The following is a 26814-nucleotide window of genomic DNA, read 5'->3' as shown; positions in this document are numbered from 1 at the left end:
AGCCTAACCGCTGGTCGGTTACGGCTTCCTCTACCATCAAGTCCATGCTTCGGAAAAACAAATACCTAACTAATCCCATACCCGATCCCTTTATATTTTTGCATGTTTTTTTGTTTTTTACTGGTTGAAAAAAAATAATTGACTTGACTTATCCTTATCTTATAGATTGGTATGCCTATCATAAGTCGCTATATGGCGCTACATAGTAAGAAAACAGAATATTAGGGTGTGTCTATTATTGTTTTGGAGGTGTGTCAACTGGCTATTAGCAAATAGGCATAGTCACTGCTGCGTTCTTTGCGAAGTTGCTGAATCAACCTTCGAGAAGTTGTTACCGGTGGTTCTGTTTCGTTTTTATTCTGCTATAAAAATTTTGGAGTTGTTACCGGTTTAGTCAGTTACTTATCGTGCACCATACCGTTAGCCTACGTGCCTTAATAAGGCAATCTTTTGCGTTGCATAATGGGTTTGCTGAATTTTGATGGTGAGCCGTTGTCATGGGAAGAAACCAAAAAATATGCAAGTCATGTTCGTGAGCATGGAATCACACAATTTTTAAATATCTATGAAAAATTGAAGAATAGACATGGTGATATATTAAAATGGGGAGATGAGGTAAATAATTGTTTTTGATTATGTATATCAAAGCACTAAAGCATCATGAAATAAAAAAAAGTCAACTACAGAACTAATATTTTCGGAAATTACAAATTCTGAAATTCGCTTTCATTGCTATAAGTAATTTATTAAATTAAGCATGTCTGTGCATTTAGCTTTGCAATAAACAAGGAGGCTTATACAGTACTGCAGTAATACTGTTATAGGCAATGGATAACTGTAACAACATTTCTGCATTTGCTATAAATTTTCAAATTAAATTTATCAGTTAAGATAATTTATAGCCTCTCATGGTGTTCAAAAATTGACATGCTTGACTGTCAGATGCCTGGAATATGAATTCAATATCAATTATTATTTTGACATTCGAATGCATCCATTTTATTTTGGTAAATTTTAGGTCGGAGATTTCGGGATGTATGGCATGTGGGGTTCACCCCAGAATTATGACTTATCTTTACAAAGTGTATTCTATTTTTCTATAATGCGAAGTTTGTCGATTTTGTTTGATTCCATCAAATTTTATATACAGGTTGAATATTCTCTGTTACATTTTGATCATGAAAACAGAAAAGTACAACTTGTATTGAGGGGGGAAAAAATTTGTGAAAAATTGATGGAAAAAGAAGAAAATGATCCTGATAGGTATTTAATGAATATTCATATTGAAAATAATTTGTGATCTGTGCCATTTTTAAAAATTTGGTTAATAAATTAATTGTATTTATCTTTTTATTTTGCAAGTATATGTGCTGATTGGTTTTAGGTGTTACTCAGTGAAATATATTTATATATACCCATGTTGAGTTTATCTCATTAATTTAAATAAACAAGAATGTAGCCCGAAAAATAAGGACACATCTTTAAAAACACAAGAATTTGAAACAAAGTGGTGCCATATGTACCACTGTACTAAATTCATGATTTTTCATAATTATGATCAACCTGTTTACAAAACTTTCCATTCCTCCAGGCTATGATCCAAGATTTTATCTGTCTAGAAAATGTGAGAAAGCAGAATGTTCTTGTTGGTTTAAAAATATTTAAAAAGTTTTTTTTAAAAATATCAGCATAAAATTTTGCCTAAATTATTGGTGTAATATGTAATATGATTCTTCACTATACTTTTATATGACATATTCATACGCGTTTCACTCTAAACAAGGCTCTGCAAATGGAGCCAATGATACGTGAAAATTGCTTAAAATTTGGAAGGGCTAGAATCTTCCCAGTTTGGCACTGTGTCCTCAATTTAAAGGACTGAATAGGATGTATGCATTTCTCCGAGGGGGAGAGGAAAGGCGATAAGACAACTTAATCATATGGCAAACCAAAGCCTCTAGTCCAGTTACCAGTCCATGTCAGGTTTGGGGTTAGTTAGCTAGTTGTTTGTTTTTGGAAGCATGGACTTGATGGTGGAGGAAGCTGTAACCGCAACGAGGACTCCAGCAATCTTCTCGCACATAACTATCCTCACATTGGATTCAACCCTGTGAACCTACGTAGGGTAATCAGGGGTGGTGACGACCGTATCCTAGCGCATAGCATGATGCGCCACACCACCGAGCCATGGTAGAAGAAAACTTGCAATGCCATCATAGTTAAGTTTAAATATAGAGTGCTATCATTGTATATGCATTTTATAAGTGAAATCAAATAATAGGGCCACTATCTACCAAGGCACAAATACGATTAAAATTTATTTTCCAGTTGTGACAGCTTATGGAGAAAAGAATATGCTCGGTATATGATTGAAGGAACACCAGGAAAACCATATGGTGGATTGATGGCACATTTCAATATGGTTGAAGCAAATATGGCCTTACGGTACTAAGATATTTGTATTAAAGTATTTATTTTTATTTGTAAATTTCAGCTCCATTATTAAATTGAGTATGCTGGATTCATCCATTAAAACTGTTGTCATTCGAGACTAAGCAATCTAATGCAGCGGTTCCCAAACTATGGGTCGCAACTCTCTGGTGGGTCGTGAAAAGATGTAGAAAGCTTCGATTAATTATACTGGTTATTAGGATCGGTGGCGACTCGAATACATAAATCATCAGAAAAATTGAATTTAAATTCTAATCTGTGAAAGTTTCCTTTTTACAATCTTCTCAAGGGAACAAAAATTTGCTACACAAAGAATGACCATGTGGCTTTTTTATGCATAGCAGTTTTGTACACTGTACAGCACTTCTTACCGTGTTTCCCCGAAATTTAGACAGGATTTAGATCAATTTTCTTTTAAAATATAACACCATGGTTTTTTAGGAAGAGGTCTTTTGCGTTCATTTATCAAAAATAAAATTACATTGTAGAAAATCACTAGATTTTTTAATGAACATTATATAAACATCATATAAACCATTGTTTTTATTTGTATTTCCTATACAAAAATCAAGTGACAAATATCATAATTGTGATTGTGACATCACACAATTTTGAATAGTGGTGTGGCCTTCACCTTACCCTAAGCCAATGAACCTTTCCTCTCCCACACATTTTAAATTTATTTTAATGGTAGGGTTTAATTGAAATTATTTTTAAAATTCAAATTAGGTCTTATTTTCAGGCCAGGTCTTATTTTCGAGGAAACAGTAGTTTTGCGATGATTAGCCATTGCTGTGTTCTGTGTTATGTCATAAAAAGTTACATGGATGCCATAAGCTGTGGTAATAAAATGAGTCCCAACTCTAAATAGTTTGGGAACCACTGGTGTAATGCATAGCTTTTTTTGGTTTTTGTTAAGCAAAAACTTGATTTTACTTTGTTACTATCTGTCTACCTTCAAAAAATTTAGGCAGAGTGTATTAAATTGAATTGGACATGTCAAAGCCAAACGAATTTTTCTATATCTCTTTCTGTATAACGAATAGAGTCTTTTACGAAGCAAAATAAAGGACAACCATTCTTAAAAATACTTTTGCTTATCAACATATTCAATAAAATCAATAATTTTTTTTTATTATATCATTTGAATTTATTAATGTATTAAACTGATTGTTTCAGTTTTGGATGGATCAGACTAAATCAGTCATGGGGTATAAATAAACTGCATAAATTTCATGATTCGTGTTTGGCCCATAGTTGGATTGAAGTTACATGTGTTTTTATGGTCAGTAATCGGATTTGTAGTTTGTTTTATTTATTATTTCATGCCTTCAGGACATGATGCAGTTTCATTGTAGTCATGATTGCGGTTGTAAATAAATTTAATAAGGTGATGCAATACTTAATTAAGTGATATAGATAATTGTAAAATTGTTTTATGACCATATGAACGAGTCATGTCTTTTCTTTTCCGATAATTCTATTTAGTCCTATAATTGTATATATGCCATGATTTTTGTTATCTTTAGGATCTTCAATAGGCTACTTGTTGTGTATGTTGTTAATTTTTTCAGTTCATGTTCGTCAAAGTGGAATATATTTATCCCCAAATTTTTTTTTTTTAGCATAATTGATTGAGTTTCTACAATATGGAATAGAATTTCAAAATTTCTCATTCAATTTAAATAATTTAATATTAAACGATCATGATGTAATAACAATATGATGTGTTTTGTCTGAAAAAGCATAGCCTACATTTGAAATAAATAGTTCTTTCAAGAAAACTGTGCAGGCGACTTGATTATATTTATTAATTGCCCTAAACTTTGCATTTTACTTCCATTCAACTGAAGAAAACCCACTCTATATGTTTATGGTTATTGCAAGGAAAGTCAAAATCAAATTACTATTTGAATTGCATTCGTAATTAATGTTTTTAAATATAAAATGTTGAATAATATGTTCTAAATTGGTTCATGTTCAAAAAAGAAATTATAAGAATTGAAAATTCTGTAAAAAATAAATTTTGTAATACAAAATACATATCTTGTTTCTTTTTTCATGTTTATGCACAAACATACATAGATGGGATAAATGGAGTATTTTTCAATTTTATATTTTGCAGTACCAGAAGCTAAATGAAGTCATACTTAAAATAACAATTTGTCAGATGAAAATGTTCCAAATTATTCCTAAAATCAAGAATTTACTACCGGTATATCAAATAGGTTTATCCAATTTCGGATACATTCCAATATTCAATTTGTTATGGTATGGACATGGACATATTCATATGCTAGGAATTTTTCGACATGGATCGTTTGATATTATGTTATTGTTTTTGTTGGTATTTTTTTTTAGTGTTATGAAAAAAAGGTCTTTTTTTTAATTACTGTACCAGACCAATTTCTTTGATATTTTTAGTGGTTAAAAATTGTATTTTTCGCAAGAAGGCTATTGCTGTTATTTATTTCAAAATTTCTGTGGGGTCCATGGTTTCGTTTTTGTATGCCATGACATAATCAAAAATTGCACATCTCGTGGTGATTCCGCTTTCGTGTAGTTGCAAATACTGCATTAGCGGTAGTATACTCTGAGAAATTGCCTACACATACTACTTTGTTTATGTAGTCGTGTTCATAACCTACCGTTGGCATCGCTCTCTTGTTCCCATTGAACTGGTTTAAGTGATTCAACCATCTAGTTACATATAAGAGTTATATAAATTAGTTCATATTGTTATCACTTCCCATGGGAAAGCTTAATCAAGTTAATCATTTATTGGTTTTTCCTTGCTATTGGACAAGGCTAATATTTACTACAAGGGAGTGTGTTGGGATCCTTATTGTGAGGAATGTCAAAATGTGATAAATCATTGTTTACTTTTTGAAACTTATCACCATTACCCCTTATTTGGCACTAAAATCAAACATTCAAGCCTAATTCAAATTTCCACATAACAGGAATATCTTATGTTTACATACCATATCCCTTCCCTAATCTTCAGTTAAATTTTAAAAACAGACAGGAGAATATTTTATTATACATTATGAACTTTTAACACTCTCTCTTATTGGGCATTAGTCAGCAAATATTATCTTATGACTAATACAAAACAAACAATGTTTTTTTATTCTCAAAAGGAAAGCTTGATTGAATGCTGGTACTGATACCCAATATTTCATCTTTCATCAGGAACGAATTCATTATAACAATAATAGAAAAGTTTTGAGATTTAATCATGAAGGCAAATCAGAAAATTTAAAAAATCTTTGCTATTACCGTACTTATCATCTGTATCCCTAGATACAAAATCAATTTTGAATTTTGTTTTTTATCTTTTATATGTAGGTATGTTTATAAATATAATATTAATATAAATATAATATAAATGTAATATTGATATCGAAAAATTCTCATTTATTTTTAATGTATGAATGATAAAAAAATCCCATTTCCCTGCAAAATCTTGACGTACCATATTGTACGAACCATGAGGCACACTGTCAATAAATTGCCCAGATTGTTTTTTTATTCATACATGATGGCATGAGACGCATTGGGTTATAAGACGCAACAGTATTTAAAGCAATACCGGTACTGGTTTCAATCAAGTGTATGCAATAAAGCTTATTAAGGCACTATCCATTCAATAGGAGCTTCGGCTTATAAGGCGCATGATCAATTTTTGAAAAAAAGTATTTGAAGTGCTCCTTATGGTTTGTAAAATACAGTGTAGGCCTATAGTATTTTAATATGCCAAATCTTTTTCTGTATTTTTCCACTATTTTAATTTTTGGTATAGCGATGATTTTAGTTTTTTTTGTACATCCTGGTTACTAAATGTTTACATACTTTATTTTCAGACTTTTATGAGGTATTTATCAATAGCAGGAGAAATTATTATTTGACGATATTACGAAAACTTGATATTTTATTTTATGATACAAAGTAAATAACTGACATTTTTCTCATTTTTCAGGCGGAAAGAAGTGGAAGAACATCTTCATGAAAACGAAAGAATTGCAAGTTTAACTGTGTTTCCAAGGTATGGTAAATTACTTAGCAGTCAGACCGTTAAGCAAAACTATGATGTCATCATAATTCATAAGTATTTCTATTAAACCTTTATCACAGGTGTCGCTGCTCGATAATCAACTTTGGTTTTCTGCGTCACCTTTCACCGTGAAATGTCATTTTCAACTTTTTTTTTTCATTTTTGTTTGCAATAAGTGCTTCATTTTGGTGAAAAATAAGCTACTGACTGTTAAAGATCTCAGCTCCTATGCTTACCGCTTTGCGTTATTTGGTAGGCATTGCTGAACGATTGAGTAGTCTTTTATATATCAGCCTGGAGACCTGTTCAGACTGAAAGTGTAAAATACTGAAAAAGGAATTTAAATTAATAGCAAATACAAAATATTTCTGGTTTATATTGACCTACATGAAATCTGTTCGGTGGTTGCTTTTAAAAAACCTGGGAAATGGATAAATCATTACTATTGAAGTTTTCAAATGATGATTAATTTGCATCAAAATCAGTTGTAGATTTTTATAATGGGTATTTCGAATGAGTGACCAATGAGTTCAATTTAGAGCAAAACCAAGATATAAAACAAATTTTCAAATTTATTCTAATACAAGTTTTATTGCAAAAACGGGTAATGTGTCGTAGAAAAATAGTAATTTCGACTAACTTGATTTTTTGCAGTCCGATAATTGTTTTCTGAAATTATTAATTTTCAATTTCTTTTAAACTAAATTCTTGAAAAAAACATAATTTTCCCCTATTTTAGTTATTTAGATTATTTCATAGAGGACTATTATACATTACAAAAATTGATCAGATCTATAATTTCTATTTTGCTTAGTCATTCTCCCATATATTTATAGCTTGTTGAGTCATTGTCTGGTCCAAGTAAATATTTTTTTGTGTTAGGGAGATTTAAGCTAAGAAGCCTTACAGGTAATTCCTGGGAAAAAATAATGTTGAAACTTCTGTTAAAGCAAACTATAAAATATATGGCAAATTTGAAATTGAGATATAAGTGCAAGAAAATTAAAGTTTATTTGAGCTAATCATGTGTTTTTTAAATGTAATAAACTGCTGCAAGTTCCATAATTTACTATTATGATAAATGGCTTTATCAAAACTGCATCTTTTTAAAAAAATTGGTCTCAGTATCATCTCTATTGTTGAAATATATGAACATTATGTATTATAAAATATAGCAATAATGTTTGGCATATGCAAGAAATATAAATCAGTATATTTTTACACTATTACTATATACACAGGTTTGAAGAACATCATTGCTTTCAATTTATCATGCTTTTGTATCCAATCAACTTATAATATTTAAAACAGCATTCTACAGATATCTCATTATTTAAATCATGTTGATTATAAATGCTTCCTAAGATGAATTCAAGGATAAGTTCATATTTCTAGACGTTATCAATAAAACTTTCAATAAGGTCTGGCTTTTTCTGTTGTGTTCATAAATCATAATATTATTGTTTCCTTAGGAAATAAAAATGCAGATAAGTTGTGACAAATAACTGTCAAATATGTCTGGGAGAATTTATTTTTCCTCAACATGACTAAGCATTTTTGAGGCTTGAAATAATTTGATGCCTCATGAAAGTTGTAATTATGGAGTGTCTGTTAGGAGAATTTATTTCGAAAATATTTACCTCTTCAATTTAGAGATTAGTATTATGAGATGTCTATAACTTAGTTTAAAATCCTGAAAACTTCACAAAGTACGGTAATAGAATCATCTATGTCTTTCCTTGGTAAATGGTAAATTTCTGTGTTATAAAAATAATAATGAATTAATGTATAGGAGAGCAAGTCATGCTAAATATTTTGAAGATATGGATTAAATTGACATCTCGTCATCAAAATTATTCAGTCACTAGATACCGTAATTAGGGATTCGACTTTTGGATTCACCAATCGATTCGAATCGTCTCATTTGCGAACCGATTCGAATCAGATTCAAAAAAAGGATGTTATTCCGAAGAGAAACAAATACCCTTATCAGCGGCTATCGAAAGCGTTTATGTGGCACTCTCTATTACACCGAATAACGGGACGAAAATTCTGAAGAATTTTCTTGATTGAATTTTACCGAGCGGTATTTTATTTTTGAATTCCTTGCAAACACTCTTTTCTTTTACACATCACCCGAGATGTTGTGAGGACGTAATTTCCTGTAAACTGTCAGTTCGATCTTCCATTGAATGGTCCAAGTTTCCATCGTACATGTTATTAAATAGATTGTATACCTGGAAACTTGTTACAATTTTTATGAAAATCTGCATCAGCACACCTGTTCACACTTGACTAAATTGAGGTGCGTTCTGGCATGAATGGAGAAAAAGTCAGCTATCGACTACACAAAAATGTTCAATTCTGATTAAAATTTAATTTCAAGTTGCATTCAGAGTGAATTATTTGAGGTATATATTGGGTGAACCATTACTAAACAAGTTTAGTGGCCATGTTAATTTTTAATCATGTTTTTTATCCTAAAAGTACATATGTGATCTATTTTATTTGCATTTGTTATGCCACCATGGCTCCACTCCTGTGGCGGTTAACGAAATGAGAGAAAACATTATGTGAACATAGAACATATGCTTTTCTTCTTCTGCTTGTTACATTAAAAGAAATGTTCTCGAAGTATTTTCTTAGCGTGCGCAAGCAGGGAATAAAACTTTTTGGGTTATTTCGACCAAATCTCATAATAAGCAAGTGGCAGTAGATAATACTTGAGAAAGGGCAACTTGTGTTCTGTTTAACTAAACTTCATACCAGATCAAGCATAGTATGCGAATCTCGTCTGGCGTTAGCTTCAACGACCATGTTTTAATCGAAATCGATCCAAAATGTTTTCTATATTGTTCCCATGGTAACATAATGGTATTATTACCAGTAGGTATAATAAATTGCTATTTGTCTAGAGCAGCATTTCTCTATTTTTTTTTGCCACGGACCTCCCACGCTTTTTATTTCATCTCGCAGAATACTAACAAATTATAAGGTAAAATTGATGGCCAGTCGACCCAGAGTGCCCGAAGTACGACAGAGATCGCCATGGGGACCAATTTAGTTGCAATTTTTATCCCTTTTTTGTGAAACATTCTGAATGGGCTTACAGAACATCGGTGTTTTGCAGAAAACAGTTTGAGAAAGATTTGAACGCATTTTTTTAATATAGCAGATGACATTTTTTGTCATCAATATTTCTGCCTGTGTGTTTATTTTCATCACCGCAGAACATGAATGGATATGTGCGATATTTATATCTAGCTAAGTACAGCGGAGACAGATATCGCTTGCTTGGTTGCAAATGAATATCATAATTCAGTTGAGATTGCGTGCAGGAATGTTATGAAAGTCCCCATACTCTTTAAGTAAAAGTTCTAAGATGCTGGTATCATGTATGTGACATGTTTTGTTCTTTATGTAGGTCATTATGATAGATGAGGTGTATTTTGCCTGGTTGACAATGAATCAGAGTTCTTGTAACTGTATAGGTGTTGACAAATGAATATAGGACATTTGAATCATGTTCCTAACACACTATATTGAGAGATTTTATATTGTGGTCTCTATATTTGGTAATCTTCAATATTGTCACGAAATGGCTGGACTATATTCCCGCACATAATCCGAATTTTGACAAAAAAAAAGGTGCCAAACTAAGGGGTCGGCTTATAAGTGCATGACTCTGATTGCACTAAAGGGTTTGACATTGATAGTGAGGATGAATATGAAGGTTTCTGAGACACTTTTTACCATTGTTGATAAAAGTAAAACATAACAGTAATGGTTAATATTTTGATTTATTCTCTGTGTCACGGTTTGTAGGGTCAGCTTATATGCAATTTTTTATAAATTCACTGTTTTGAGGCCGTTTTTAGGGGGTCGGCTTAAGTGTGAGGATCTATGGTAACTATGCTCTCATGGCCGACTACAGATCACAAATTAAAATTCTATGTCCAGCACCTCGCATAATGGTTTAACAAATTGTGTAGTCAATGCTCCTTATGTATTAATGCAATGGACGCTTTTTTTTGAGATAAGTTATGGGAATTCTCTTAAAAAAAATTTTAGTTTCATAATTTTTGAGCCAAGCAGTTTAAATAAAATCGAAGGGTATCGAATTTTGTTTAACTCAGTTGTTTCCCAGCTCAAATTTTTAAAAATATTCTACCTAGAGATGTAACAATCTAATCATTTATTCATTTTATAACATCTACTACAAGAAGTTGTTATGATTGTCGCTTCTGCCTTGTGACACATTGGTGACAATGCTAAAATATTATAACATGGTTTCAGTTATAGTAATTCCACATATGTATTACTTAGAAAACTATGCATGTTCAATACTGATTAATAAAATGTTATGCAAGGGAAAGTGTTTTATATGAAAAGTACTTTATAGCATTTCCCATACAACTGCAAATAGGAACTATGCCACAACTTCAAATACAATAAAAGTCAAAACAGAAAATTCCACATTTATTGAACCAATAAATAGTAGACTATGTGCTCATTAGCATCATCTTGTGACCAGATTTTTGTGTTGCTTGTATTCTCACAATATTTGGTTAAAATATATAAATTTACAAGGGTGTGGTTATCCTATGAGAGTTATAATGAAACTCAAAAGGTAGCTATCAATAATACCTACCGTAATAGAAAAGGCAAATGCACCTTTTGAGTGTAAATTATGCCTCTTATCTTCCATAAGTTTAGCATTAATAGTCTACAAACAATCGTAGTATGTATATCGCTGTTTAAATATTTGATTTGTAAGGTCGTTATCTAAAAATACATCAATGATTTGTTCACCAAAATACCAACCGCAGACAGCAAACAGACATAAGAGCACTTCTATATATATACTCATAAAATATGTCATTTATACTAAGCTGGAATGATGAGTTAGACCAGTGATGGACCATGTCTTGAGGCGTGCCTTACCATTATCTGGTGTTTGGTTGTATATATCAGTGCTCAGCAACCTTTTTTAACTTGCGGCACACTTATAAAACTTGCCAAATTTGACGGCACACCACAACAAACGAAAAATACAAGGTGTAACTTTGTTTTATGTTCATATAACAATGAGAGATTTGTGGTTGTTTTAATGAGCACAATCGCTCTATATTAGGATCATTACGTGACCCGCAATCAATTTTGCAACACGATAACTAGCTTCTAATGCTTTTTCGGAGACTGTAAAAGACGACTTCACAGAGCACTCTTGCTTCTTTTTTTGACTTAACAATCGCTGAAAATAATTTATATTCTTGCGTGCATGAACGGCGTGTTTCGTATTTAAGTGGCGCATAAGTTTACTCGGAAACATTGCTTCATTTGAAAGTTGTTCCCCCCAAATAACCCAGACTGGTTTTGGAGCATCTCCGTTACCACAGCAAGAAAATTCATATTTGACGTAATCTTCCCTGTATTTCCTTTTGACAAAAATTTTTTTTTTCCAACGTTGCTTTTGATAGGTACAATATGTTGCTCAGTATCAGCTGTTCTTTTTAAAAATTTATCCATTTTGCTAAACTTTAACGTTCCTTGACCTTTTAATCAAAGACCACTGCACACTGATTCTGCAAACTCACACTTTATTTATATTCTTTTACTACACGTGCTATGTCTTAGCCTCGACAATAGGCTTTACAATATACATGCTTGTCATATAGGCCTACTCCTTGTTACGTCACAAATGCACAGTGGGGGGTGTCAGGAATTTGAATTGGTGTCGCTCAAGCTAACGTACGCCGCGGCACACCGGTTGAGGAGCACTGGTATATATAGAAGTAATATTTACTTCAGTATTGAATCATACTATAATGACTTTTCAAAATGTTCTTAGCATTATGATAAGTCTGAAGCAGGGGTCAGCGACCTTTCGAACGCCAGAGTGCCAGTTTATAAATAATAAGCAATTTCGCGTGCCAAACATTTTTATGTAATTGGTTTGCATGGTCATTTTTTCATAACACTATGAATGCGTAATATGGCTTGTTAAAGCCACCACTTAGGTACGAGAAAGCACCTAATTCTGTAGTAGAACTGTTCCTCCTTAGCATAAATAATTTTATACATCTTAACTTACTTAATTTGGCTGTGGGTAACAGAGGACAGATAGACCAGGATTTGGGTACTCCCGTAGTGTGTGTACCAGGTTAGGGTCAGGCCATAAGTTTGTTCCAATTTTTCTTATTTCAGTTCTATTACGAGTTCGGGGATCGTCTGTGTTAGCCAAGTGAATATACCCCCTGCCCATAGGTTTCAGTCCCTTTACACAACATTTGCCACCTCCATATTGGTACACAAACTCCTGGAGCGCCAGGATTTGAACCTGTTATCTCAATCTGTTTAACCATTCCAAATCGTTTTTTACAATAAAAATTATTCATTTTAAATGATCCATATTTTTCCTTAATATTACCTTTATTTTTGAAGTGTGCACTTCAAAATCTAGGTAAACACCGTAGGTACTATGTATTGATCGATTTTATCTATTGCAGGTTGGGATGTGACAGCTTCACTCTGCCTGAACATAAAATAGAAGGTCCAGAGAGTAATCCAGTTTCCAGATCTTTATTCTATCCTGATGGTGCTATTACGAGTCATCCCAGATTCTCGTGAGTAAATATAAACTACAAGCAAATCGTTTTTAAATTACAATGTATTGTTCAACATAACAAAGTCCACAAAGATTTCAATTTAAATGAACGTTTTAATTACTACTTTTTTAAATATGGCTTTTCGATGTGTAATAATATTATTGTTTTGTGAAACTTCATTTGCTTTGGTATATACCAAGATTTTACTGCAAAATACATCCATTTAGGTTACTGAAAATCAGCATATTTTGAAGCTCGTGTTTCTAGAATTCCAAATTTGTATAGAAAACATTATCTCTAGTTTCTACTACACTCAAGTGAGAACTGGATTTTGTTTTGCGTTGCAGTTCTATTAAAATGAATTCAATATTTATGAATGTTTTATCATTTTCCAATGTAAGATAATTCGTTAATAAACTCACTAAGAGATGAAAAAGTCTCATCTCTGAGCGAAGTTAGGAGGCACGCCACCAAGATACCAAGACCTACTGAAACTATACCAAATTAGAATGGTGCAGTACATACCAATAATACTTAATGACTGAGACCCACGTCAATACGACCTTGAAATCAGATACCGATATAAGGTACCGTAGTGAATTCCGCGTAACTAACCAATACCATAATAACTATTTACAGACTTCTAACAAGAAATATTCGTGAAAGAAGAGGAAAAAAGGTTGCCATCAACGTTCCAAGTATGTACAAAAATTCATCCTCAATTTTTTCAACACATCAATTGATATGTGCCATTGAATTGGCGAAAAATCATAAGAATATGCAACTCTTCCCGTATAAATCATGAATGGCTTTCTATACAGGAAATAGCTACTGCATTTTGTTCATCATAAGACGTGCATCGGCTCACATTTCTTAATAAAGGTGCACATTGAATAGAAGATAGATATCGTAATTTTGTAAACTTGACGTAAGCGTAAAACAGCGTAAAGTTCCCATTGAACAAATTGCGTAATATTCCAAAATTTTTGACATGTAATATGTATTACAGGATGCGTCTGACAGTTGCATCCTCCAGTTTGAAGAAATCATTCCATTTAGGATAGTGCTACGTTAATATAATTGAGCTGTCTGAGCCAGTCGAACATATTTGTAGGAGTCGTGGGTTGTGGCGTATCTATGATGGAATCACAAAATAAAATCTCCGAGTAAAATCCTATTCCAACCACCTCATTCAACGTGTAATAAGTTGGGTGGGCAATCAAGATTGTAGTAGCCAGCCCAAAAAGTTTTTTTGGGGGGGGGAGAATTTGCCTTTTGCTCCAACATGTTTAGATAAAAGCAGCCACTGGTATCTAACGATATCTGGAAGAATCTGTCCACAGACTTAAGTCACTGTCGAAGTTATCCAAGCTATATGTGCGCGCATTTTCATCTATCTTGGTTGGATAATTTGGAGAAGGGATGATTATTGATAGTAAGCCTGGGGTAAATCATTCTATAAATTGTAAAGAAAAAAGCAAAAGGGTGCTGAAAAAACGTAAGAACTCATGTTTCATTGCAAATGTCGCAAAATTGAATTAAAAAAATAATTCTCCACAATTTTAGGGGGCAGACATGGGCCCCCAATGCCCCCCTGGCTATGCTATGTAGGCAATGCCATAACGGGTAGATCTTCACAAAATTGTAGCTTTCTACATATTCATTGACTGATTTCACACCCTTGTTCAGGGTAAAGGTGTCGAAATGCCTATAAAAAATTCATGGTCCGTTTGCTCACTCTATGCCTAGGTTGCCGCACTTACTTCAATTTTCTGATGTTGATCGTGTTTATGTCGAGAGAGTCCAATCTCAAGCACCATGATATGAAGGATGTATAATAGTTTAATAAACTTGAATCATATAGGATTTCCGGAGCAATCAACACACCGTGTAATATAATCATAATGTATTATGTAATACTTCCTGTCAGTTTTGTGATTAGTTTTAATCTTCGATTATGCACATGATTTAAAGTTTCAAAAATAGACAAAAAGTCGTCAAAAATGTGTTTCAACATTTTGCTCTAGAAATTAAAAAAATTAGCCAATTTTATTTAATAGGATTTTAATATGGTATATTGGGCGCTCCAGAAGTGTGTGTACCAATATGGAGGTAACTAATTTTGTTCGCCTACTCCACATCAAGTTATGTAAAGGAACTGATTACTATGGGCAGGGGGTATATTCACTTGGCTAACACAGACAGTCCCCGAACTCATAATACAACTAAAATGAGGTAAATCGGAATAAAATTATTGCCTATCCCTAACCTGGTACACACGCTACGGGAGTACCTTATATTGTTAGATTTAAAATTTTAGAATCATGCTGATAAAACTTTATTTACGTCAAAATTTTTGGATGCGTCTGGTAATTGTTAGTAGAAACTTAATCAGAAAGTAATTTTGGTTGAGATTTACCGGTACCTTGGCATATATTTTACTACTGATAGACAAAACTGAAGAGCTGGAGTAAAATCTGGAATTGCAATTGTTTTATTCAATGTTTGAACATAAACTCCAAAAGCAATAAAATTACTAAACGGACTCAACAAACCATTGAAGAAGAGTTGAATGTGAAGAACTTTTTGTTATTAAAATTTGTTTTTCTTGTATTCCGTAGCTGAGGTCGAAGTCAATTTTTTTTTGATCCACGCTTTGGCGTTCGAGTTGCTTCTAAATGGCGTATGACAGTGTTTTTTTTTAGCTTTGTTTCATATTCATCAAATACACATTTCCATAATGTCTTCATTGTTTGCCATTTTTGGACACAAAGTGTACATATGGATAGATTTGTTATTAATATGTTGATAGGTATGATGCACGCGATATCTCACGAAGACGAGGTTGAATCTGCTCCAAATTTTGCATGTGCATTCATCATATCTTGGACCAGAAGCCTATCGATTTTGGATGAATTATGTCGTATAATTAGCGAGTTATTAAATAATTAGGGACACGCGGTGTCACTATAGAGTCATGAATCGAAACCGCAGTTTCGATTGATAAGTCTTTGGTCTCCGACCAATATTCTCGGCATTATGTTGTTGATGTTCTTTTTGGTATTTTTCCTCTTTTTGTTGTGAGAAACCACGGAACCATTGCATTCAAAATTTCAATGATTAAAGATTGAATTTTTCACCAGAAGACTATTACTTTTATTTATTTCAAAACTTTCTGTGGGCTTTATGGGATTCGTTTTTTATTTCAAAAATACGTGTGATGACCTTTTCAAGATTGAGAAAAAATATTTATAGCGGTTCTGCGACCTCTCCCGAGTTACCCCCGTGTTACGCGAAAATCTGAAGTTTTTGACCATACCGGTCGGCAACCTCTTGTCGCCTGCGGGTCAAAATTAAGGGTTGCAAGTCATTGGCGGGCCGCACATATTTTTAGAAAGTTGAAAACCGAACTGATGATACTTTTTATTAAAATAATCAAGCCGTGATACATCTTTCGAATAGAACATAGTTTTTTTCCTCTGCATTGCATCTCAAAAAATTCCATTCGAATATTTTCGGCGCCATTGAACCCTTATGCACTTAGCATCAACTTCTCTGCGTTTTGTTGTCAGTTGTCTAATTATAATTCAGTTATAGGCTCATTGAACGAGTAATTGTGAATTTTATACTTGTTAGATTACAATATAATTTAGTCTACACGTGGCTCACAATAAATTCTGTTACGTGAAGAATATAATCGGCAAAACAGCTGTTTGGTTACTATAATTCAGTGAATCCCGCCCACGGGCCATAGGTTGCCAACCCCTGCCGTACAGTACACTAGGTAACGCAAGGTCCTGTATTAGGCAAGGTAGACTACTGCTTCTCCATTGTTCATATATTTGAATGTCCCTCTTTTGTGCGTATTCCATTCTTTATTTTATTACAGTTTTCAAAGATGTCAACACTCCGTCACCATTTCAAGAAACATTTCCAAATCCTGAAGCAAATGCCGCTTCCAAGCCTGATCATATATACATGGATTGCATGGGATTTGGAATGGGAAACTCTTGTTTACAGCTTACATTTCAAGCTTGCAATATAGATGAAGCAAGGAAGTTGTATGATGAACTAGCAACCGTTTGCCCACTAATGGTTTGTTCATAAATTTCATTCTTTCAAAATTTATCCCCATTTCAACTAAGAGCAAAAAACCTAAATTCAGTTTTTTTACTATTCTTTTTACATTTACTATTTTACTATCTTACTATTTACGATCTTGTTCTATTATTTTCAAATACAAAAATAACTGGTTAACTAATCCCATACGTTACCGGTACATGGACTGGTTACCCGACAAGAGGCAATGATATGCCATATGGTTCAGCTTCCTGGAACTACATCGAGCACATCAGTTTCTTTACTTAATGTATTGCAGACTCAACCGATTCAACGAGTTCGGAACAATTATTAAAAATAATGATTTGATTGGTTCTCTACTTTTTACTACTTTCCTAGAAGTGAACAAGCCCGTTTTTGTGTGCTGAAAAACTTCAATTGCCCAAAATGACAATTTTTGAATGAAACTATTCCTAAAATACAGACATAATAATTTGTTTTGATTCGACAGTACTTTTAGTACATCCCTAGTTCGAGTTATTTCTTAATTGCCTTTTTACTTTTAGTTAGCATTGAGTGCTGCTTCTCCAATATTCCGAGGCTATCTTGCTGATATTGATGTTCGGTGGAACGTTATTTCCGCAAGTGTTGATTGTAGAACTGATGAGGAAAGAGGTTTAAAACCTCTAAAAAATGACAGGTAAGGAAGTGGATGTTTCCATATACATTGACTTCCTCGTTTATTTCCTTATCAACATTGGCTAATGAGCAATAACTTAATTATGACATTACGTTCAGACTTTTTTTACTGCTCTTTGTCAGTTTTTAAAATGTTATAGAGATATCAAAAAACTTAGCAGTCAGTTTTGTCTATGCGAAAGTTTCAATTCAATCAGGGAACGGTGTCAAAAAGCTTGCATTGCTTTCTAAAGGCAAGTAATTTAATATAATAAATGGAAATGGTGTAAACACCAGTGAGAACAATTTTCTAAGAACAGCATATATTTTTGCAAATAAAGTATGGGAAGAATTTTTTTTGGTTGTCAAAATTCTGGGAAACATCTATTATCCAAGTCAAAGAGAGATTTATACACATTCTCTTTTTTTCCAAATTCTATTGTCCATTGGCCTAATGATTACTCTCTGCGACTTTGCATGTTTGAATCATTGATATGACTGTATGTTGTAATTTCACTTGTGAAAATATTCATTGTGGTCCCCTTTCTTCCATTTTTCCTAGATCAGTTATTTGTGGAATATGCTCATATGGGATAATAGCTCTTTTTTGAAATACTATTAAACAGCACTAAAACAAATTTAAAATTCTATTTATATGTTTTGAAACAGCCACTAGGTAGCGCCAGAGATCAGAGTATAGCCTTAATTTGCATGAGCAAAACTAAGTATGGGCAATTAATAAGCATTCATGGCCATTCCGCAACTCTCCTTCAGAAACTCCATCGACTTTTAGTTGAGTGTCGACTGGGAACCTCACTTTGAGCGAGCATGTATATAAAAAATTTGCTACTCAATTTTAGTAAATTACATTGACTTATCAATTTATTATATTAATATGATAATTATCCAAACACTCAATTCTTAGGTTTGTAATCAGAAAATCTCGATACGACTCCATTGATAGTTATTTATCGCGTGGTACGAATCTATGTAATGATTTAAATTTGGAAGTAGATGAAGGCGTGAAAAAAAGATTAGAAGACGCAGGTTTGATTTTAATTTTTTTTTTTTACTTAACCGTGATCTTCATTGGTATCCACGTACCTCATTAATGAAGACCATAGGATTGCTAAGCATATTTACTTTGATTGACATTTAGGCATATTAAATATGCAAAGGTAACTGAGAAATCTGATAGATGGGTAAAATCACGAATAAAATTTAAAACTATAACCCATTACTCTTCTTAATCTCCTAATTCACTCAAAACTATTATAGCTTTTTATCTACTCAAATATGGTTTATGAATGTGAGGAAAATAATAAAACCATATTGTCAATTATTGTTATTCTTCTTAAACCGTACACATTTCAGAACAGTAGTAAGATTTACCAAGTTTTGGGTATTTCATGTGAATATTATAACTGCGAGTACAATTACTGCTTTGTTCCTCAATTATGCAATAATGGTTAGGGATGTCCAAAACGAATCAAATATTCCCATACATTCAAAATTCATTATATTCGATATATTAATCTTTGGAATTAAAAAAAAATTTTTGTTTAAAAATTAGGGATTTTGAGCCGTCAAACAAGCAGATCAACCCATACTATATTTCAACTGGTAATGAACAACAGAATGGAAACAATTACTTTTATATTTATGTCTTTTCATATATGATCAACAGAAAGATATATTGATTTATGTAGTTTCCCACATGAACTTGCCCCAAATTTAGAATGTATTTAATATTTTTTATTCGAAAATATTTGATTCTGGCCATCCCTGAATTCGCATATCTGAAATTTGATCTTCATTCTTTTATCTAAATGGCTTGGCAATGGCTATCCAGCATGAAGAGTGATGCTAAAAATCAACACTGTTTATTGAGAAAATCTCTTCTCGCAAACTCATTCATGAGGCCTAATGTCTAACAGTAATTAATACGAAAAAAAAAAAAAAAAACAGGAAGTTTACAACAACATGGTGAAGTCCACCAGAGTGAACCTATTTTTATACGATTTGGCATTCTCATTGAGCTAAATTTAATCTTCTCATTGTAATTTTAGGTATTGATGAAACACTTGCACAACATATCGCACATTTATGGATTCGTGACCCTATGACATTGTTTTCAAAGAAAATAAATCTTGATGATGCAAACGAGTCCGATCATTTTGAGGTGAGATATTATTTTTAGAAGTTTAGTTTTTAATCAAATTGTATTTAATGTATGTTTGTGTAATGATACGTTTCCTAATGATTTTGGTTACCCATACCATTTTATTTTACAAATTTTTTATTAATATGTTAATCAGAACTACTTCATGCAGAAATAGCATCAATAGTCAGTCGTTTCATCAATGTTTTTTCCACTTTTAGTTGACGCTGACAAACTTTCTTTACTTTCTTTGGATATCTGGTATTTTTGTGATTTTGGGAAATATTTATAAGTTTAATATACAAAATGAATTAAATATTTGAAACAATTCAAATTAAATTATATCCAGTAATTTAAATTCTTGATTTTAAGAATAATTTAGAATATTTGATTTAAATAATCATTGTTTTTTTAGCAATTGATGTTTCATAGTATGACCTAAAATGCCACCATTTATTTTCTGAAAACTGATCAAATTACTGTTTATTTTAGATTTCCTGCATTTTTCAAATTCAAACACATTTCAAATTCATTAAATTCAAATATACACTTAAAATGACCCAATATTCCTTATTCGAAAATATTATTCTAAAATTTTGGCCTTCCCTGTAATTTATTATAAAATTTGTTTAACTTCTTTTTACTAATTTAAATTTTTTTGCTGGGGGCTGACCACAATCTGCAGCATCCTGTTTGAATTTCTGTGGGAAAAATATCTATTGGAATGCAGACAGATCTGGGGGTTTCTGTTATTTTGCTAATGCATTATTCTAAAAAGCATTTTTGTTTATATGTTAAATTTGCAGACCATTTTTCAATAACTTAGGCCTCACAAGGAGTCCTACCACAACAAAATTTCCCTTTTTACATTTTCAACATTCCGCAGTGAAAAAACTTTTCCCAAAGCAGCTACTGTTTACGACTTTCGAACGGAAAATCCGTCTCAGATATTAAATTTCACTGATTCTCTATTTGTTTTGACAACTTTCCGCTTCTTACTTCAACAGAATCTACAGTCAACGAATTGGCAGTCAATGAGGTTCAAACCACCGCCACCAAAATCTTCCATCGGATGGAGGGTTGAATTTCGTGTTTGCGAAGCACAACTTACAGATTTTGAGAATGCTGCTTTTGTTGTTTTTATCGTTCTTCTCACCAGGGTCATTCTCACTTACAAACTAGAATTTCTCATGCCTATTTCTATGGTAAGATTTTTTGACTGTAAATATGTTTGAAGGCAATTTTATCTGTTTTCCCAGAATTACTGCAGGCTTAACTGCAATTGCAAAATTGACCTCTTTGTTTTGAAAATTTCCCTTTTTGCGATAAAAACATGGAGAATGTTTTTACATTCTTTGCTGTCATGCGTAAGGTGAACTCAACTGTATGACAAGGAGCAGTGAAACAATATGTTTTTTGAATTGTATTTTTTGATTATATAATTTCTTTTTATGGTATAGCTAGATGTTTCAGAAAGATTTAAAACTGCAAAATCATGTTATATGTCTTCATTGATATTAAATAAATTCGAATTCCACTTTCCAGTTGTAAAACAGTAATTCCAAACCTTTATGTAAATCATAGATAATTTATCAGTCTGATTGTATTTCTTCTATAGGTTGATGAAAATATGCAAGAAGCTCACAAAAACGATGCTGCAAGAAAAAGCGAGTTTTGGTTTCGCAGAAACGTACAAACGAACGATTCACCACAATGTTGTTCATGTTTGTTTAATAATAGTTGCAATTTATCGGACATTAAAGATGAAATGTACCAAAAAATGTCGTTGGATACGATTGTAAATGGAAAGGTGGGTAGTTTTTATTAATCAAGTGTAGAGATGGTACTATGGAATGAACATCAAATATAATTTCCTTCCAATTGGCATCCATTCCCGAACTGCTTGTTTTTCACGTCTAGGAGATTTTGCTTATCTTACAGGTATCATAATAGACTGTGGTCCTCCCGAACTTTCGAAACTCGTCGCTCCAAAAATTTTTCAGTTGTCATACTCGACTGTGAATTCTCTCCCGTTTACAGTCAGTGTTCGTACCATATGAAAAAAATTTTATGCCTAAATTTTTTTTTTCGAACCTACAGCTGTTTTCATAAATGTACTGACATAAAATGTCAGTCTTGAGTAAATCTGTATACATAACTCTTTATAGTGTCAGAAGCTCTTGACATTTTAGTGGTTATTTATTCACTCCGATATCAATCTTCTAAATTGATGAGCGAATGACCTTGCTCAGGCAAATTTTCTCATAAAAAAATGATTGATTTCCTGCTTCGCAGATGGTATATTGGGCTTCATATATCAATGCATAACTAGGGTATAATTATAATTACGGTATGTGAGATTATTTGTTTTTAATTTTTTCAGCCTGACGTGTTTCCTGGTTTTATACCTTTGATCAAAACGTATTTAAACAATGTTGAAGTTGATATTGCTACTAGATGTAGTATTACAGAATATTTGAATCTCATAAGCAAAAGAGCTTCAGGTAACCGTTTCGTTAGTTTTTTAATTATTCAACTCGAATAGCAAATAAACTACGATTCTTTCCATTTTTAATCCTCTAACTACAGGAAGACTAACTACAGGAAGACCCAAAAAACAGAACCCAGATTGAAACGTTGTTCAATAACATAACTTTCGTGCGAAGCGTCCTAGATTACTGAAACTTTAGGTACAATCATACACAAACAGAAGTTAAATGCATGTGTTAAATGAATTTTCTACATTTTCGTGGAAGAAATTATGAAATGTATGGGTTTTGTTTTTGGGGTCACCCTGTAGTTCTGGAAATGACATGTTTTAGGCGAAAAATCAATCACTAATTTAATCTCTTTATTTGCCACATGATAAGGCACAAAATAAAGTTTTTTTTATATTTCGTTAGGTGAATATCTAACTACTGCTCAATGGATGAGAGATTTTGTTCTTTCGCATAATGAATATAAAAAAGATTCGGTTGTGACTGATGGTATTACCTATGATCTTCTGTGGAAGTGTGACCAGATTGCAAAAGGCGAGGTCGAAGACACAAAACTTTTTTGCAAGCCGAAAAACAAGAGCAGCTACTCTATGCCCCCTGGAACTCGACGCCACAACACTCCGAAATCTCATATGGTCAACGGCAATTCCAATGGAGTTTAAAATTTTTGATAATTAATCACAATCTGAAGGACTACTAGCAATTTTAACCTTTTTTGCACTATATTTACTGATTTTGGTTTATATTCAGTTTCATTCATATTCCTGCTGTCATGTGAGATGATAATATATGTCAACACTGGTATAATATTATAAATATAATTGGGGCCAAAAAGTATCTGGGGATGAACTGAATTTGAAGTATTTAAAATTGAATCAATAATGCAATTGTGTGTTTCGAAAAAAATTTTCTTCTCCTTAACATATTTTCATATCTTGTATGTATGGCTTATGGACAAAAACGTGGATACCATGTTCTCTTTATGAGGCATAATATTGATCACACTATTTAATAAAACATTGGTACATGTTGTATACTTTATAATGTATTTAATAGTTTGCTTATTATTAATTCGAATTTTAGAATATCCTAGTTGTCGTTCACATAATCGCACGCTCACATTTTGGCAAACCTCCTAATGTTGTATTTAGACTTAGTGATGCCAGAATGCCATCTTATCCTTTTGAAACGAAGGGGAATCCCTTTTAACCTTTGTGCCCAGGATATCATTCATCAATTCCTACCTGGCCCTTTGGTAAAGAATGGCTTCATTATGCTGTTACAATCCAATTCAGATATTTTAGTTGTTTCATTACCTGAACAATGAAGATATGCCAATACATCAAAGGAAAAAATTATCATCAAGTTGTTCAATTCCCCTTTAAAAATTTCTGTCTTATTGCTGAATGTTGTAAATTTCTATTATTCAAATTAACCTATAGATTTTTTTAATTGTTGTCGAGGTTTATAGAAATTGTGTAATTTTATTAAGTAATTTTTAAATACATTTATCTGAGTTTCCTTTACTTTGAGAACAATGTTGCAATTTTTTTTCCATATAAAACATTGCGGGTTATTTAGACCATATTTTTTGAAACTGTGGTAGTCTATCAAATATAAGGAAGATACTTGGAATTATTGATGTGATACAACAGCATTCAAATTTGTTTCTTTAACACTGCTTTATTTTTGAGAGGTATTGAATTTCTGTGTTAAAGGTTTTGTTTAGTATGTATACAAAAATACACCATTTAAAAATCTATTCGGTTTCGCTTATTTAGATTATGTTCTGCAAAGTTGGAGAAGTTCAGCTTGAATAAGATTTTAGCTGATCATGGGCTAACTGCCTGTTTGCTTTAGTGATATAATAATGTAATTCTTTTAATTCCATAGCAAATGTGTTCAGTCAGTGGGAAGATTATTGGTCTTAACTTGTATTCTTGGTTATTTTCTGCCCTTTTTCTCACAGTTGCCATTTTTTGTTCATGAAAAATATTTGTCCAATTATATAATATATCTTGCTTGTTATTCATAATTACTCGTATACCTCAGACTATGTCCCATGTACAGTGACAATTGAGCCAAAGGTATTTATACCCAGAAATTCTAGTAAGATAAGAATATAGATTTATATTTAAATATACATCATTTTTAAATACAATCCGAAAATAGTTTTTCTTATACAATTGTATATGAATAGTGAAAACATTCTCATATGAATTATGGACCAAATTTATTTTGTGAAAAAAATTTCCAATTTTATAAGTTAGCACAAATAGGATAATTTGATTTATTACATAAAACTTGCGTTTTTTTGACTCAGAAACAATGGAAAAGAGTTTGTCACTATTGCCGTTACTGTACAAATGCATTCTACTGGATAAACCTAATTATTTTAGCAGTAATAGAAATAATACAGAGTGTTAAAAAGTTACGCCAAATTAGGGTAATATTTTTCGTCATGGCAACGTTGAAAAGGTAACTGTTAAAAACAGCAGTTATTAAATGTTAAAATGCCATTTCATCGTAATTGAATACTGTTAAAAGGTGTCGTTCGATGAATGTTTTGAGTAGCATTTCTTTTTAACTTCTGTTAATTTTGCGTTACTTTTTAACAACCTGTATTATAGTAGTATACGATGACTGTTTTTCTACAAATCTCCAAGCTTTCTTAATTGATTTTCTTCGATATCCGTCCTGCAAATTACTTTCAACCAGCTGCATATGTAGCTTCAACTTTTCATTGTTGGTTTGTTGACTGTCAAAACATTTAAAGAAAAAATTCTGTCAATCATCCTGTTTTGAACAGATTATAAAGAAATGGAGAATTATGTATTCACTGAAAATTGTCTTCACAATTCACCCATAGTCCTCATTTTCTTTTGTGTGCATGTTCATCAACATTCCATATATTTTTTAAATTATTATTCGAAAATTAGTTTGCTGTGCATAATTGTGGCAATCCGGTTATTGGATTCGGGTGAAATATAATTTTTTGTGTCTACATTTTGTCTTTGTTTATGGAAGTAAATGTTTTTAAATGGAATATTTCATTTGCCGAAAATCGGGGCATAAATAGACTTAGCCCAACCTCGATCGTAAAGTGGATAAATTTTGTGACACAGGATTTCAGTTGGCACATTTGTTCTATGTTTTCATAAACTATTAAATACAAAAGTCAATTACTTAAAATTTCAAGCATTGACGATACTATGTTATATCTTTTAAATTTGCCACTTGTTTTTCAACCTGTTTTTATATCTTGCATGTGCTAGAAATGTAGAATTATTTCAAATGCATGAGATTAGCAAATAGTAATCACAAAATTAAAATTAACTGTTTTATTATACCTTATTTTATTATATATGGTGGTCTCTCATTTCTTTACCTCAAAAATAAATGGATAGGAATCGTTGGTCTCCGTGCAAGGTGTCCGAGTTGTAATGTAGTACTAGTGTAGTTTAGTAGCATTGTCATAGATTAGATTCACATATTATCATTTGCAGTGCAAAATATTCAACAAGGCATCCAGTTGTAGTTTACGAAAGCCAGGGAAATGGCACTATCGCAAGGTTTTGCGTCGCTTGGTTTATTAATCGAAGAGTTTTTGGCGTTTGGGCCTACGCAGCGTTTCAGAGTTAGGTGGTTTATAGTTATAGCGAAGGACATTGAGGTCGGCAACGCTCTAATTTTATGACGTCAGTGATTACGACATGATTGCGTCAACTTTTGTTATAATCCGTATCGATATTGGACCGTAGATACTGAGATATATCTTATTTATGGGCATTACAAAGTCGTCTGTTCATTGTTCGCGTGAAACGGTTTTATCGATTGGATTGCGCAAGAGTTATCGTCATAAGTCGACGACGCATTGACTTGTCTCAAATGACGTCGCTGAAAGCGGTCGTTTAGTTGCGAGGTGGCTTGTGGCGGGGCAGGTTGTCCGTCAGTCTTCAGACAACAATGTAAGGACGAGTCCGGTTCGACGTCGTAATGCTATAACAGGCGATGAAATGAATGGGTTAGACTGATTACAGAATCGGAAAACGAAAAAAATAACGTGCTAAATGGAGGAAATTTAAATATAAAGGTGTTAGGTAACATAAGTCTCTAATGACAGAATGATGTTAATTTATTAGACACACACATGCTGACATAAACCACGGATACCGTAGCCTATATCTGTATATGGTAAAATTACATTTTAGCAATTACAATAGAGATAAATATAAAAATCCTATCCTAATCTCAGAATGTTACAAGTATAAGTTTATTTTGACTCCATAATCAGCAGTAGAC

General features: G+C 32.4%; 1 protein-coding gene across 1 annotated transcript; it reads left to right on the top strand.

Moving 5' to 3' along the window:
• The first annotated feature begins 251 nt into the window (after positions 1-251).
• LOC120331477 (glutamate--cysteine ligase catalytic subunit-like) lies at positions 252-25942 on the top strand. Its single transcript, XM_039398562.2, has 14 exons — positions 252-615; positions 1151-1263; positions 2329-2445; positions 6434-6499; positions 13018-13134; positions 13756-13814; positions 17006-17211; positions 17742-17875; positions 18779-18900; positions 19923-20035; positions 21022-21219; positions 21633-21824; positions 22398-22518; positions 22918-25942. Exons 1-14 carry the CDS (start codon positions 463-465, stop codon positions 23172-23174), a joined length of 1968 nt encoding a protein of 655 aa, XP_039254496.1. The 5' UTR covers positions 252-462; the 3' UTR covers positions 23175-25942.
• The last annotated feature ends 872 nt before the right edge of the window (positions 25943-26814 follow it).

The sequence above is a fragment of the Styela clava genome, chromosome 6, assembly GCF_964204865.1.
Source record: "Styela clava chromosome 6, kaStyClav1.hap1.2, whole genome shotgun sequence".
Lineage (NCBI taxonomy): Eukaryota > Metazoa > Chordata > Ascidiacea > Stolidobranchia > Styelidae > Styela > Styela clava.
The sequence above is the reverse complement of the archived record's forward strand: the minus strand, read 5'-3'. Positions and strand labels throughout refer to the sequence as shown.